Genomic DNA, 13994 nt, shown 5'->3' with positions numbered 1-13994 from the left:
ATATGCTTGTGTGTATATTGTATGGACATGGTTTGTGTATGGTGTGTCGCGGTGGACACAATGCCCCACTTGTGTGCTATAGAATGGAGTTATGGTCTTTGTTCTGTCAGCATACTTGTCTTCCCATTGGCCCAGAGCAGGCTTGGGGACAATAGACCTCCCCCTCTACTCCCCGGAATCCACAATACCCCTCTTGAGCACCCAGCTCAGGGAAGGAGACCCCTGAAATAAGCCATGCTGTGGAACACACACCCAAACCTCTGCTGTGCAAGAGGAAGGAGAAACTGATAAAGAGAGAGAGAGTGGGAAAGAGGGGAAAACAGAGGAGAGTTCCTTGTGATTAATGTATGTGTATGAGAGGGAGGCAGAAGGGTAGGTGGGAGTGGTAGATATGGACTTGTGTCCTGTACTAGCATGGTTTAATGTATGTCATGTGTTATCCTTATTACCCTTATTAATCAGTTTTGATTAAGAGGAAATAAAGAAAGGGGAAACCTGACTAAAACCCTTCATTCATATCTGTCAGCAGTCACTCTAAAAACACATTGAAATACCATCACTCTCTCTCTCTAAAACTATTCACACTCTGACACACAGGAATACTTCTTCACCAAAAGTACAGAACAAGCCAGAACAGAGCAGTGTTGACATAGTAGAATGACTGAGACACAAGTGCTGATTATAATGAACTGCATTGCTAATGACAGTCTGATGTCACTGACTCATTACGGACTACAGAGACAGACATTCTAACTTACTAGGGGAATTCTTCATTCTCAACGACTAAAGAAATCAGATACAATCAGCATTATGTTTATACATAGACATCCCCATATGGAATCATATGAATATGTTGACTATCAAAAACAGACTCAAATTAATTGTGAAAAATGTTTGTTTGATTATAAATTATAAATCATTTCCTTCCTTTTAATCAGCACTTGTGTTTTAACTACAACCAAGCACCAAAATAAAACCATTGGATGTTTTGATTCTCTTTCTCAGAAACATTTACCTGCTCTAATGAAAACAGGACATGTGTGTGTGTTCGTATTATGTGTGGAATAGGTGAGGGAGAAAAAGATGGAGAAGGGGGGGGGGGGGGGGGGTTAGCGTGTGTGGACTTGAAAGCTCAGAAAAAGGCCTCGGGACATAGAGGCAGAAAAACATTAAAAGTGATTCGAGAGGAATCGGATGGCAGATCTACACAGGACACACATACCTGTTTTATCACTCACTCAAAGGTCCTCAATTCCTGTCATATAGCAGCCTATTGTACTGTTTGTTTCTGACAGAGAACGAGAAAGAAAATATGTGTCTTTTAGTGTTTTCTCTCGGTAAATCATTAGAGTGATAGCTGGCAGTGCTTTCTGAGCTCTGAAAGCAAGAGACTCAATGCTAAATGGCTTAATGCTAACCCGTGTCTGATAGTATCACCTGCCCTCATTAACCAGCATAGAGCTGGTGTAGACCTGTCTCTCACTTAGAGTGTAACACACACACAGAGAGAGAGAGAGCTCTTTTAAAACTTTTTAATAGACTATTATGTGTTAAAGGTGTCACTAAATAAAAATAATTGGGAGTGTGTGTCACATGCCAGTCCGAAAACACTGAGACGTACACACACACTTTGGGAGATACATTATTTGTTATAATAATACAACACTGCCCTCTTGTGGCTTCTTCCAGACAGGCACGCATGAGAGGGTTGTCTACATGTAGTGTATGATTATAACTGTTGTCAAAACTGTTAATCACTGATACACAGAACTTCAATGGAAATAATTCGGCTCCTCACATCTTGAATATGTCTGTTGAGGATGTCTTTGTGTCGAAAGACGATTCATTGCTTTGTAAGAAATGCTACCTAAATGCAGCAGGTAATAACGTCACTTGACTAGGAGGACACGCTAGAATCTGTACCACGCGACAAGGATAGACAAGATGGCGATCACTTTAGTAACAGAGTACTAAGTGCCGTGAAGGACTGGTATGGTATATTGCATGTTTTCATTTATTTTGGCAGTCTGTTTCAACAGCAGTTATTGTGAGATCCATTCGCGAAGTGCCATACATCTTGATGCACAATTGTAGGCATAGTGGAGTGTCCCTGTGAGCTTGTCATGTCGGTTAGCTAGCTATGCTAGTAATAGACGGGTATGACTAATCCCTGAGAAGTCCTTGCTAGAATTTGTTTACCAACGGTTTGACGCAGTGGCAGGCTTTAGACATGACTCCAGAAATAAAACTGTGAGTAGACGTTGGATAATCTATGAATGATTGGTTGTTGGTTTTAAATCCTAATTTGTTGCCTAGCTTGCTAACATGCTAGAGATAGTACATTGTCCCACTCAGCGACCTGTTCCATTTCATTTCCAGCTGTTATTTTCACCACTTACACTGAAGACTCATTTTTATAATGCTAGCTAACGTTAGCAGGCAGTTGCATGCTATTCGTATAATTCATGGATGGCCACTTAATCTAAACTCGTGTAGGTTTTGGTCATATCCTGCTGCCGTTAGCCAGTTAACACGGGTATCACACGACCTCTTAAAATACAGGGAATAGAAGCAGGAACAATCAAGCTAGCCTGGCCTTGCTAGCTAACTAATGTTAGCTACCCGCCAGAACGAAGATATAGCAAGGACACTCAGGCGCGCACACTGTAGTGATGCACCAACCCCATGATAATGGACATGGTACATTAGCTACATTATTTACCTCTTTGCACATTAAAGCGCGTCTCAAAGAACCCACATTTTATTCAGGTACAGATTGCGCTAGCTGACCGGGAAGCTACATTTGAGTTTTATCTGGTCATTGTTGCTATGTGCTGCGCTCTGTGGCACAGTGGGACTTCGGATCGGGGCAGATTTATCTAGTTAGCTGTATTTTCAGAATAATTACAAGTGCCATTTTTATTACAATTAGTACACTTTTGTAACCAATGTATTGTCAAAAAAAAATCTGGGGGGAGGGGGAGTGTCACAATCTTTTTATTTGGACTCATAAACGCTTAGAGGCCAGGGAACAACTTATTTATATCACGGAGTCTGTAATGGAACACACCCTCTCACATACGCTCATGTAAACGATCACCTCTGCTGCTTTCAGAGACTTAGCTTGGAGACAGACTTGTTCAGCACTTGATCGACATTTTGGGTTGTAGAATGACTGGTCCTTGCCATACTAAGATGGTCTACACATTTTCCAGCTTGTCTACAGATTTCCCCTTCGTTTTTCCCGTCACTTAACGCCATTCTCAATTGGCTATCTGTCTGCCTCCCTCTTTCTCCCTTAAACTCTAATCTCCCAGTCACTCTCCTCTCTCTTCTTGTACACAAAGACTGTGCCCCCCCCCCCCCCCCCCCCAATGTTGGCCAAGCTGAAGGTATTTTATACACCCAGTGGGGGGCTATTCCCCTAGCATACTCAAATAGGGCTTCAGGATTTCATAACAAGCGATGCATACAATGTGGAAAGATGTTTTGAAAAATAATTTGTCTTCTTTATTTTCAGGTTGGGCAAATTGTCACCTAGGTTACATACAGCATCTTTTATTGCTGTTGTCCAACTTCATGTCTGCCCTGTCGTCTCACCACCCCCAGATAAAGCCATGCTGTGGGAGAACCACATTTCTCAGCCCTCCATGCTCAGAATGGCGGTGTGAAGCCTGTGTGGATACGTGACCTGCGTGGAGGTCCCTGACTGACATCCTCAGACCTGTGTCATGGACAGGTGTAAGCATGTGGGGCGGCTGCGTCTGGCCCCAGACCACTCCATCCTCAACCCCCAGAAGTGGCACTGTGTGGACTGCAACACTACTGAGTCGGTGTGGGCCTGTCTGGGTTGTGCCCACGTGGCTTGCGGCCGCTACATCGAGGAGCACGCCCTGCAGCATTTCCGCCAGCAGCGCCACCCTCTGGCCATGGAGGTCAACGAGCTCTACGTGTTCTGCTACCTGTGTGACGACTACGTGCTGAACGACAACGCCACGGGCGACCTGAAGCTGCTGCGGAGCACCCTCAGCGCCATCCAGAGCCAGCGCTACGAGGTCACCACCCGCAGCGGGCGCACCCTGCGTTCCGCCAGCGCCGCCCCCGACGCCCTGTCGCCCTGCGGCGCCCGCGAGCTGCAGCTGCGGGACGAGGACCGGATGTTCACGGCGCTTTGGCACCGGCGGCGAGCCCTCCTGGGCCGCGTGTTCCGCTCCTGGTTCAGTCGGACGGCGGGGGGGAAGGCCAGGGAGGAGGAGGAGAGGCAGATGGAGGAGGAGGAGTTGCGCAGGATGGAGGCGCAGGCCAAGAAGAGGGCGATGAAGAGGCGGCTGCAGGAGGAACTGGGCAGTGCCCCGCCCAGGAAGAGCCACCGCCTGCGCCGGCAGAGTCAGAAAGCGGCCGATGCAGCCGCCGCCGCCGCTGCCTCCTCCCCGCGCCCCGCACGGACACGCACCCTCAGTATCCCCATCTCGCCCCTCTCCCCCTACCCTAGAACCCTCACCCCCGTAGCACATGCTCCCAAAAGAGTAGGACGCCCAAAACTAACCCAAATGCCTAAGACCCGCTCCTCCACCAAACCGAAACCCAAAGCCTCTTCGGGCCCCTCCCGGAATGCCCCCTCCCCGACCCCCCGCCGGACTTCCCCTAAACAGGGCGACTCGCCCCTCAAACGTCGGCCCACTGTTCCCCCGGGGGTCACAGGCCTGCGTAACCTAGGCAACACCTGCTACATGAACTCGATTCTGCAGGTGCTCAGCCACTTGCACATCTTCAGGGAGTGTTTCCTGCGGCTGGACCTGACTCAGGCGCTGGAGCTGCTGGCCTCTGCCGTCCACGGCCAGCTGGTGGGCACCGTCCCCCTCCCCGGGGACCAGCCCAGCTATCAGCTGGCCCAGCGGAAGGGCCCCCAGATGGGTGCGGGGCTGAGCGGGGGGGCCTCGCGGGCCCGCAGCATGGAGCTGATCCAGCCCAAGGAGCCCAGCTCCAAGCACATCTCCCTGTGCCACGAGCTGCACACCCTCTTCCAGGTGATGTGGTCGGGCAAGTGGGCGCTGGTATCTCCCTTCGCCATGCTGCACTCGGTGTGGCAGCTGATCCCTGCCTTCCGGGGCTACGCCCAGCAGGACGCCCAGGAGTTCCTGTGTGAGCTTCTGGACAAGGTGCAGAGGGAGTTGGAGAGCACGGGCACACACACGCCGGCCGCTGGCACACACAGGCGGCTTATCAAGCAGGTGCTCAGCGTGGTCAACACCATCTTCCACGGCCAGCTCCTCAGCCAGGTAACTTCTTTTTTTTCATGAATTAAGTGCCCATTTGTGAGTGTTATTGCTCTTTCCAGATGGACGTGAACATTGCTGCGTCCAACATGCTCATTCAGATGGCTCTCACAATGCTGTTTTGACCAAAATGGCCCGGATGCCCAAGTAATGATGAGATGGACGTGTGTTCTCGAGTAAAAGGGATGGTCCTTTTAGAAGCTGAGCGCACACACTAATCCACCTGCTCTTGCTAGACAAAGGGCCATGTGTGTTCTAGGGGGGCCCTCATTCATGCCAAGTGGCACTTACACAGTTCTGTGCCTGTGCTTTGACAAGGACTCTGCCTATTTTGGCCTCACCATTACCCCCTCTCTTTCTCTTCCTTCCTTCCTTCCCTCCTTCCCTGCCCTGTCTCTTCACCCCCCCCCCAGGTGACGTGTCTGGCGTGCGACCACAAGTCCAACACCATAGAGTCGTTCTGGGACCTCTCTCTGGAGTTCCCTGAGCGTTACCATAGGAACAGCCGTGAGTCTGCAGCGCAGGTGTCATGTCGGCTGACGGAGATGCTGGCCAAGTTCACTGAGACGGAAGCCCTGGAAGGCAACATCTACGCATGTGACCAATGCAACAGTGAGTCGTACGCACGCACGCACACACACACAGAACACCATAAAAAGTGAAACTGTTGACTAGTTTATTAATGGATGTTGAAGGTCCATGCTCTGCTGGGTAACTTTCTCTCCTCCGTGTCTGCAGGTAAGCGCAGGAGGTTCTCCTCTAAGCCTGTTATCCTGACTGAAGCACAAAAACAGCTAATGGTCCACAAACTGCCTCACGTCTTACGCCTGCACCTCAAACGCTTCAGGTATTCACCCCACTGCAGTCCAACCACAACACACAACGATCACGTTGTCAAGTTTTTCAGTGAGCTTTGTCTATAATAATTATATTATAATAATATAATAATTTAATTCATTTGTTAACGTTTGGTTGTGGTTGTTTGGCAGGTGGTCTGGGCGCAACCACCGGGAGAAGATAGGCGTTCATGTCAGCTTTGACCAGCTTCTCAACATGGAGCCCTACTGCTGCAGAGACTCCTCCCCCAAAGGCTCCCCCTGCTTCAGCCCCGCCTCCCCAAGCTCACCACGCCCCAAACACTTCCTCTATGAGCTGTCTGCTGTGGTGATGCATCATGGGAAGGGCTTTGGCTCCGGGCACTACACTGCCTACTGCTACAACACGGAAGGAGGTCAGAGCAATATTTTTTGGGGGGTTTGACAGTGTGACTGGACTGTTACCCAGTACAAACTATTATACAGAGGAATTGTTGTGTACCTTGTTGCTACATTATAATGAAACGTAATATTCTCTCTGTTTCTCAGGGTTTTGGGTTCACTGTAATGACTCCAAGCTGAACGTGTGTTCTGTGGAGGAGGTGTGTCGAGCCCAGGCTTACATCCTATTCTACACTCAACGTGTCTCTCAGGAAAAAGAGCGGCCACTCTGAGATCAGACTGATCCTGCCATCTGTGACCACCATCTACCTGCAGGATGACATCATGATCATCACCAACCCATCTCAGACACCCGTCTCCCTCCCTCTCTACCTCCCTCCCTCCCTCTTTATGGGCATTTTTTTCTCCTTGGGGAGGAAACATTCTACAATCTTTATTTTTCTACTAAAGACTTCTTTTTAAACATGCTTTGTGAATTTCTTGTACATTGTGTTTTGTTTTTTCTCCAAAAGGTTAACCTTCCTTGATTTGTGTTTGATAGTGTACAGGTGTATTTTATGGATAATATTAGCCAAGTTGTCCCAGTAGCAGCAGACAGACGTCCAGGAGTGACTACATGTAAGTGTCCTATTATATTAGTATATTAGTACTGGTATATTCAGATGTCTCTACCTGTGTGTTTGCTGGTTGAAATGTCAGTCGATTTAATCAATTGAAATTCTTCTAAAGGTTACTTTAGGCAGTTCAATATTGGCCTTCAAACACAAACCTGGAATGTAGAAGACATGAGGTTGTTCTAAATATTTCCAGCAGCATTATCCAGAAACTGGACTGGTCTGTTGTGGTTGGAATGTAAGTAGTCATTCAAGACATTTCTGCAACACTTACTGTTTGATCAGAAAATGGTTTAGTGTTGGCTACTTGCCTCAAGCCAAAGCATGAGGGAAATTTTGAAATTTCCCTCCACTCTTTCCAAAACTGTGTTTGGTGAATGTGCTCTGTGTTGATATTTTCTGAAGTTTCCAAAGGGATTTTTGGATGTTTTTCTTTTACTAAATGCTGCCCCCTCTCTTTCTCAGAATGTAAATGTCAAAGGCAGTTGTATGTAAAATCCCTGTGACAGATACTGTGGAGGTTTATCTTGTCACATAGAAGTGCCCTTTGATCAGATTATATTTAATTTTCTACCAGAGGAGAAAGTTGGATATGAGTTCAGCTTAACTGACTGTGTAGAAGCAGCCCCACACAGGTCAGAATTTAGAACATGAATGTATTTGTCATACCTGTTTTTCCCACTGAAGTTTTATTTTTTTAAACAAGGCTGTTAGAATGTCAAATTTGTGTTTTCTAGAATATTTGAACATTTCTCCCTCTGGATTGTTTGGAATCACCAGCAGTGTAGACACGTCCATACAGGTGATGTGACCCATCTCTAGACTCAAGTTTTTGTGTACTGTATATCTTGGTTCGGTATAATTCTTTAAACTGTTCTCCAAATGTTTTCATTACTTAAATGAAACCTTTGATAGGGGAGAGTTCAAGCACATTTCCACATATCTTTTCTTGCAAATGCCCCATCTGTGTCAGATGTCACGTATCTAGACATTGTTCTACTCCTTGAGTGGGTGTGTACATTTATGGACGTGATACTATGCAAATTGTTACCTCAATTTTCAGAGAATATTACCTCAATAAAAATGAGAATATTTTTTCATTTTTCTAATAAATTGCCTGTTTTTTTGTGGCGTTTTCAAAGGGTTTGACACATTTTAAAAATCACCTATTAAACATACCCCGGTAGTTATTGTATTCAACAAGAAAACAAATACTTATTGTTTAAGAAGTGCATTCATAGGCACAATTCACTGGGTTCCCGCAGGGTCTTAAGTGTAAAATTCGGAACTTTAAATTTAAGGCCTTAAAACGTCCAGCTTTTAATCCAAGGTCTTAAATTTTGTTTAGTCAGGTCTAAAAAAGGTTTTACCCTCGTTCATTTCCGGAAACGCTGACCGCAGAAAGTTATTACTAAGTAGCAAAAAAGTCCAGGGTTCGAATTACGGGGGCCTTGGGGGGGATTTGACCCCCCTAATTAAGACTTGGACCCCCCCCCCCAAAGAGGTAAAAACAACAGGTCGGGGGGGGGGGGGGGGGTCAATACATTTATATATTGTCCTTACCTGTAATCGTAAATATTACTTTACGCCCTGGAGAAGAAGCTGACCCCCCCCCCTATTATCATTGTATAATTCGCACTCTTTGGTTTCTAACCAAACTAAACTAAAGAGAATCTTTTGCCTTTGTCAGAGAGAGATGATATTTATGAAACTATGTGAAGGTGAAGTCCCACATCTTACATGACCACAATGTAACTTTTAAGTTAAAATAAAAAATTTAAAATTTGGAGGTCCCCCTTCTATATACTTGGAAATAACATATTACTTAACTGATATCAGTTAAATGAATTATCAATAATACTTTGCCTTCTAATCTTACTTGAATGAAATTAGGTTACTAATGTGATTGCTTTATCTGTAAATTAAATTACTGCTTTTTCAATGACTGAATTCACTGAAATAAAACTTTTCAGAATTTCTTTGATTTGAATATTTTTTTGGTAATGCGTTGTTTAGGTCTTAAATTTCAATCTTTATGGTCTTAAAAAGGTATTCAATTTGACTTGCAGGAACCCTGAATTCATCATTAATCAAACGTCAAACCCATTTCATACCCAATCATTCCATAAAAACAAACTAGTGACGTTAAGCCAGAGAGCAAAATTATTTGTTTTAATCATTTTTTTCTTACAAAAACATTTCAGGGAATTCAAAATGAAGCATTACACCTTGTACATACGGCAGCAGCAGCCATTTCAAAGATACTTTACAAATATCAAAGAAACAAATACTGGAGGAGCGGAGCGCTGAGTCCCCTCCTGTAGCAGCCAAACGTACAGCCCAAGATGCATGCTGTCGTTATCGTTCTGACCCTCCACCTCAAGCTGAACACTGGAACCATTTCTACGTTTTAGACTAGTGATTCTGAACAGCGACCCAGTCTGCCCCATGTCACTAAGGGGACAGTTGGGGACCTGCCATTAAAGAACTGTGCACTGAGGGTTTACAGGCAGAAAAAGAAAAAGGACTGCAGTCAAACAACCTGAATCTCAAATGACAGGACAAAAGGGTATTTTTAGCCTTACATACATGTGTTAATACTCAGGGCAGTAATGTAAGAAGTTATAGATATAATATGCTGTCACCGTTTACCTGCTTAAGTTTTACTTTACATTGGATGTAAAAAGTTGTGGCCATCACCCCCAAAACAAATCATACAAAATTCAGCCACTGCTAAGAAAGCCAGTCCCTCTTCCTACACGCTCTAAGTAGCAGAAAAATGCATTGTGTGTAGAACTTGACAGTAGCATTTTGTAACTTTTGCTGCTGCTGCTCTCTGCCATGACAGGAGAGACCGAAGCCACGGCCGTGTATCAGAAGCTTTCTTCTGATACAGAGGGCAGGTGATGGTTCTGTGTATGGATTCTCTGTAGAAGGGGCTGGGGGTAATAGGAGGGGGAGGGGGGGTGGTGAGTAGAGGGAGGGGGGGGGGGGGGTCTCAGTAGTCGTCCCCCCGGCTCACCACCTCCTTGCAGGTGGGTCTGAGCAGGATGGTGTGCTCAAACTGGGCCGTATAACAGCCCTTGGAGTCACAGAGGGGAGGGTAGGGGTCCACGATGCCCAGGTCACACAGGTTCTTTAGGGCCATCAGGTACTTGCTCTCTCCCAAACGATCAAGCCAGCGTCGGCAGAAGGCCAGCGTGCCAAAGTTTTCGTTGATCACATTCAACAAGTGCTTCGCCCTGGGGAGCCTGAAAGAAAGAGAAAGAAAATGGAGGTTAAGAGGAAAGGTACTCTCCCCCCCCCCCCCCCCCCCCCCCCCAGTTCTCTGTTCTGTATCAGAAATGAGATCATCACACTCGCCCTGTACCTGATAGGGACATGTCCGACGTCAAAGTTCTTCATGTAGTGGGAGCACTCCATGTCATCATGTACCACACCCTTCCCTGTGCTGCCAAATGTCTCAATGGCGTACACCTCTCCCTCCTGGGGGGCAGAGATGGGGTCACATATGGGAAATCACAGATCCAAGAAACTGTACACACAAAATCATGACAAATTATTTCAAACACATGGCCTTGACTGTAATATTTAGGAAATTCATGTCCGACTTGTTATTGTGTGAATGAGTGGCCAAACTCAGCCATCTCCCTAAATAATGTAAGCAAAGAATGACTCGAACACACCCACTTACTCCCCTTTCTTGCTCATATTATTTTGCCTATGTGGTCAAACTAATGCAACAGTCAGGACCTAGAGTTCCCACTGCGAAGACGTGAGACAGATGCCAACCTCCATTCGTGTGGCTTCGCCGCCCTTGACGATGGGGACAGTCTTCCCCGCGTGTATCCTGTACTGCCCTATGGAGTGACCGTTCAGGTTTCGAATAGGTTTCACTGGAAAGATAAAGAAAACGAAACACTGAGCTTGCGCCATAGCATGTCTTGTATTTCCCAGTATGTGCCGTGTCAAGGTTTCTCCCGAGCGTGTAGTGGAAGTACCTTGGTATGTTTTGCCGTCGATATCGACCTCATAAGACTCCATCACTTCCTGAATCGCTTCTCCGACATCACACAGGCGCACGTCGATACCGGCACACTGCGGGGAGACAACGCAACGGGGTTCGTTTGATACCAAAAAAAAAACTCGAGATACACGAGACGTGTCACAGTGTGCTATGTGGATAAACAGAAGAGTAGCAAAGCTGTTCGACCTTGATTCCAGTATTAGTGGCATCTCTCACAGCCTCAAGCAGCTTGTCATACTTTGGGTTGAAGATGACAGTAAAGGCACAGTCAATGATCCTCCCTGAAACCAAACACAAGCGTGAGGAGAGCCTCCTTGTAGCTGGTCTCACAAGACAGGACTGATCTCGGCTCCCTAGTTGCGTCTATAGGACCAGAACAGCCTTACCGTTGATGTGAGTGCCGAAGTCAATCTTGCAGACGTCATCGTACTGCAGCACGGTGGGGTCTCCGGCGTTGGGGGTGTAGTGGGCCGCACAGTTGTTGAGGGAGCAGCCTGTGGGGAAGGCAAGACCCGCATTCAGCCCGTTCTCCTTAATGAGCTTCCGAGAACAGCCCTCCAACCGCTCGCTGAGAGAGATGATGGATGGAGAGGAGGGGGAAAGGGGGTGGGGGGGGAAGGAAAAAGTAAATACAGGAGGTAGCTACACACGCAACCAGGATGACTAGGTATGATGATGATGGTGGTGGTCTGGGGGGGGGCTCACCAGATGTCAATCATGGTCAGACCAGGCTTGATCCAACTGCGGACGTACTGGCGGACCTGTCTGTGGGCCTCGGCCGCCTGGCGGAAGTCACTCCACACCTCCTCGTTGGCCTTGTCCAGAACACGCTTCTCTTCATTGGTTGTCCTCCATGCGGCGCTGCGACTATAACGGGGAGGGTTCAAACGCACGCGCACAGACTCTTCTTCAGTTTCGTCACCAACAAGTAATGTTACATAACAGTTGAGGAGAAGCTATGTCTTGGAAAATAATGGGATATGGATACGAGGATAATGTCATCTACTGAAAACTTGTCATGAACACTTTCTACATCACTGGGATGTGTCTGTGTGTGTGTGTGTGTGCCTCTTTACCCATCTTGTAAAACAGGGTAGTCACACTCCTGTCCGAGGGGGTAAACTCCACTGGGGTACAGCTCACAGATGGGCACAGATGGTGGGTCAGTCTGAACTTTGGCTGTGTGGAAGAAAAGAGATCCTGAAACACAGGCACAGACGGGGGGAAGCAGGGTCCCTGGAGCAGCTAGGCAGACACGCACCCTGCCCAGTGGATCCACCTGCGCCACTTGAACTCGCCGCACCCTAGTGCCGTGTACACTCATCACAGCAGCCTCAGGTGACTTACGTCCTTTCTTCTTCTTTTTCTTCTTCTTCTTCTTCCCGGCTGAGTTCTCGCCATCGTCGCCATCTGTGGTGAGATCATTTTGATGGCGTGTGAGTAGGTGGGTGGTGAGTATCCGTATGGGGATGCCTGGTGCAAGTATATAGTCTCTCCCTTACCTTCCTCTCCCTCCTCCTCTTTCTCCTTGTCCTCCAAAGCCTGCTTTTCCAGCTGTTTTGTCACATCGTTCATGCCATCCCCTTCTGCCTCAGTGCTGCCTGCTATTGAAATACATGTTAACATATGCTACATGTTTCTTTAAGCCCAACCCCATTATGCTGTGACTGGGACTTGATCAGCAAGCAGGGGGGTTTTTATAGTGTGGACAGGCATGCGAGATATCATTTCTGCTTTGGCAAGTGCATGGGAGCAGAACACTAATGGGACGTTATCCTCGTGGCTGACCGCTTAAGAATCACATCCAGCAAAGTATCCCGTTAAAATGTGACTTGCAGGACAGGGCCAGCTAGTGCACTTAATTCTTGCTGTAATCGTTGGCCAGCGCATGAGCACGCTGGCATTTCCAGTGATCTACTGATGTAAGCACCAATCGTCCACTGCCAGCTAGGAAGATTCCATGCAGCTCTCAATTGCTGCTTTACATTAGCTTACATTACTACTGATGTGAAACTATTGGAAAAAACTATATTCTCATTCGCTTTTGTAAGAATTATACTAGATACCTAATGACTAGTGAATACAAGTGCTTGCCTGTGAGGAAATAACAGCTATGCAGTTTGCTTCGTTTACTTCAACGCTTTAAACATACTGTTTAAGTAATCAACGCCTTATTTGCTTTCGATAACTTACGTACAAAGATTTCAACCCGTAGCTCACACTTAAATACTCAACTGATTTTTTTGACCAAATAAAACTACTATTTGACCTTACGTAAGGCGTATAACTGGCAAGCAGCGTTCAACTACACATTATGAAACAAGTCCACTTGGCCGAGTGAGGACGTAACTGCAAACAATATGGGCGGTTATGGTCTGCAAAAGATCTATCCTCAAAGCTATGACCATCTGTTTGGGTTGACAGTTCCGATTCCACTTAGTGCTAGAAAAGTCTCACGCCATGCTTTTTGATGACTGCTCTCTGATTTGAGAGCTAGTAGCAAGGCGTGTTTCACAAGGCCTAGCGCACGCTATGGCACCACACTGCTCTGGTCCCTATACTAACAGCATAGCAAACGGTACTGGCTACCGGAGTCTTACCAGGCGCTACGGATTTATTCTTCTTCTTCTTTTTCTTCTTCTTTTTGGCTGTCTCCTCGGATGGGTCTGCCTCCTCCTTCTCTTCGGCTTCGCCGTTCAGGACCTTCTCCTGCTCGGGCTTCAGCTCCGTTACCTGCTCCTGCACCACATCCGCCATGATTGCAGGCGTAAGTGGAAAAGGAAGCGCGATGGTTTGTGGGAGTGCTGAGTGGGTGAGAAAGTTGCCCAATCAGCTGCATGCGTGCGATGCACGAGTTCGT

At 46.9% G+C, this 13994-nt stretch overlaps 2 protein-coding genes across 4 annotated transcripts; one reads left to right on the top strand and one right to left on the bottom strand.

Moving 5' to 3' along the window:
• Positions 1-3062: 3062 nt before the first annotated feature.
• usp44 (ubiquitin specific peptidase 44) lies at positions 3063-8211 on the top strand. 2 transcript variants are annotated; one of them, XR_010878820.1, is made up of 6 exons: positions 3063-5279; positions 5690-5888; positions 6015-6123; positions 6266-6507; positions 6641-7111; positions 7223-8211. XR_010878820.1 is itself a non-coding variant. In XM_067254576.1 (5 exons), the coding sequence occupies exons 1-5, from the start codon at positions 3732-3734 to the stop codon at positions 6763-6765; spliced, it is 2223 nt and encodes a 740-aa protein (XP_067110677.1). In that variant the 5' UTR covers positions 3063-3731; the 3' UTR covers positions 6766-8211. The 2 variants fall into 2 exon arrangements, 1 of the variants encoding a protein (XP_067110677.1); XM_067254576.1 differs by having other exon boundaries at positions 6641-8211.
• A 1047-nt stretch (positions 8212-9258) lies between these two features.
• Positions 9259-13894, bottom strand: metap2a (methionyl aminopeptidase 2a). Of its 2 annotated transcripts, none has more exons than XM_067254583.1 (11): positions 13735-13894; positions 12637-12738; positions 12482-12544; positions 12211-12313; positions 11840-12001; positions 11521-11702; positions 11321-11415; positions 11109-11205; positions 10900-11003; positions 10478-10593; positions 9259-10358 (listed from the first exon to the last, which is right to left on the bottom strand). In XM_067254583.1, exons 1-11 carry the CDS (start codon positions 13889-13891, stop codon positions 10106-10108), a joined length of 1434 nt encoding a protein of 477 aa, XP_067110684.1. In that variant the 5' UTR covers positions 13892-13894; the 3' UTR covers positions 9259-10105. The 2 variants fall into 2 exon arrangements, with proteins under 2 accessions (XP_067110684.1, XP_067110685.1); XM_067254584.1 differs by having other exon boundaries at positions 12637-12735.
• Between the last annotated feature and the right edge of the window lie 100 nt (positions 13895-13994).

Source organism: Osmerus mordax, chromosome 17, assembly GCF_038355195.1.
Source record: "Osmerus mordax isolate fOsmMor3 chromosome 17, fOsmMor3.pri, whole genome shotgun sequence".
NCBI classification, from domain to species: Eukaryota; Metazoa; Chordata; class Actinopteri; order Osmeriformes; family Osmeridae; genus Osmerus; species Osmerus mordax.
Note: the sequence above shows the minus strand (reverse complement) of the source record. Positions and strands in the feature narration are given on the sequence as shown.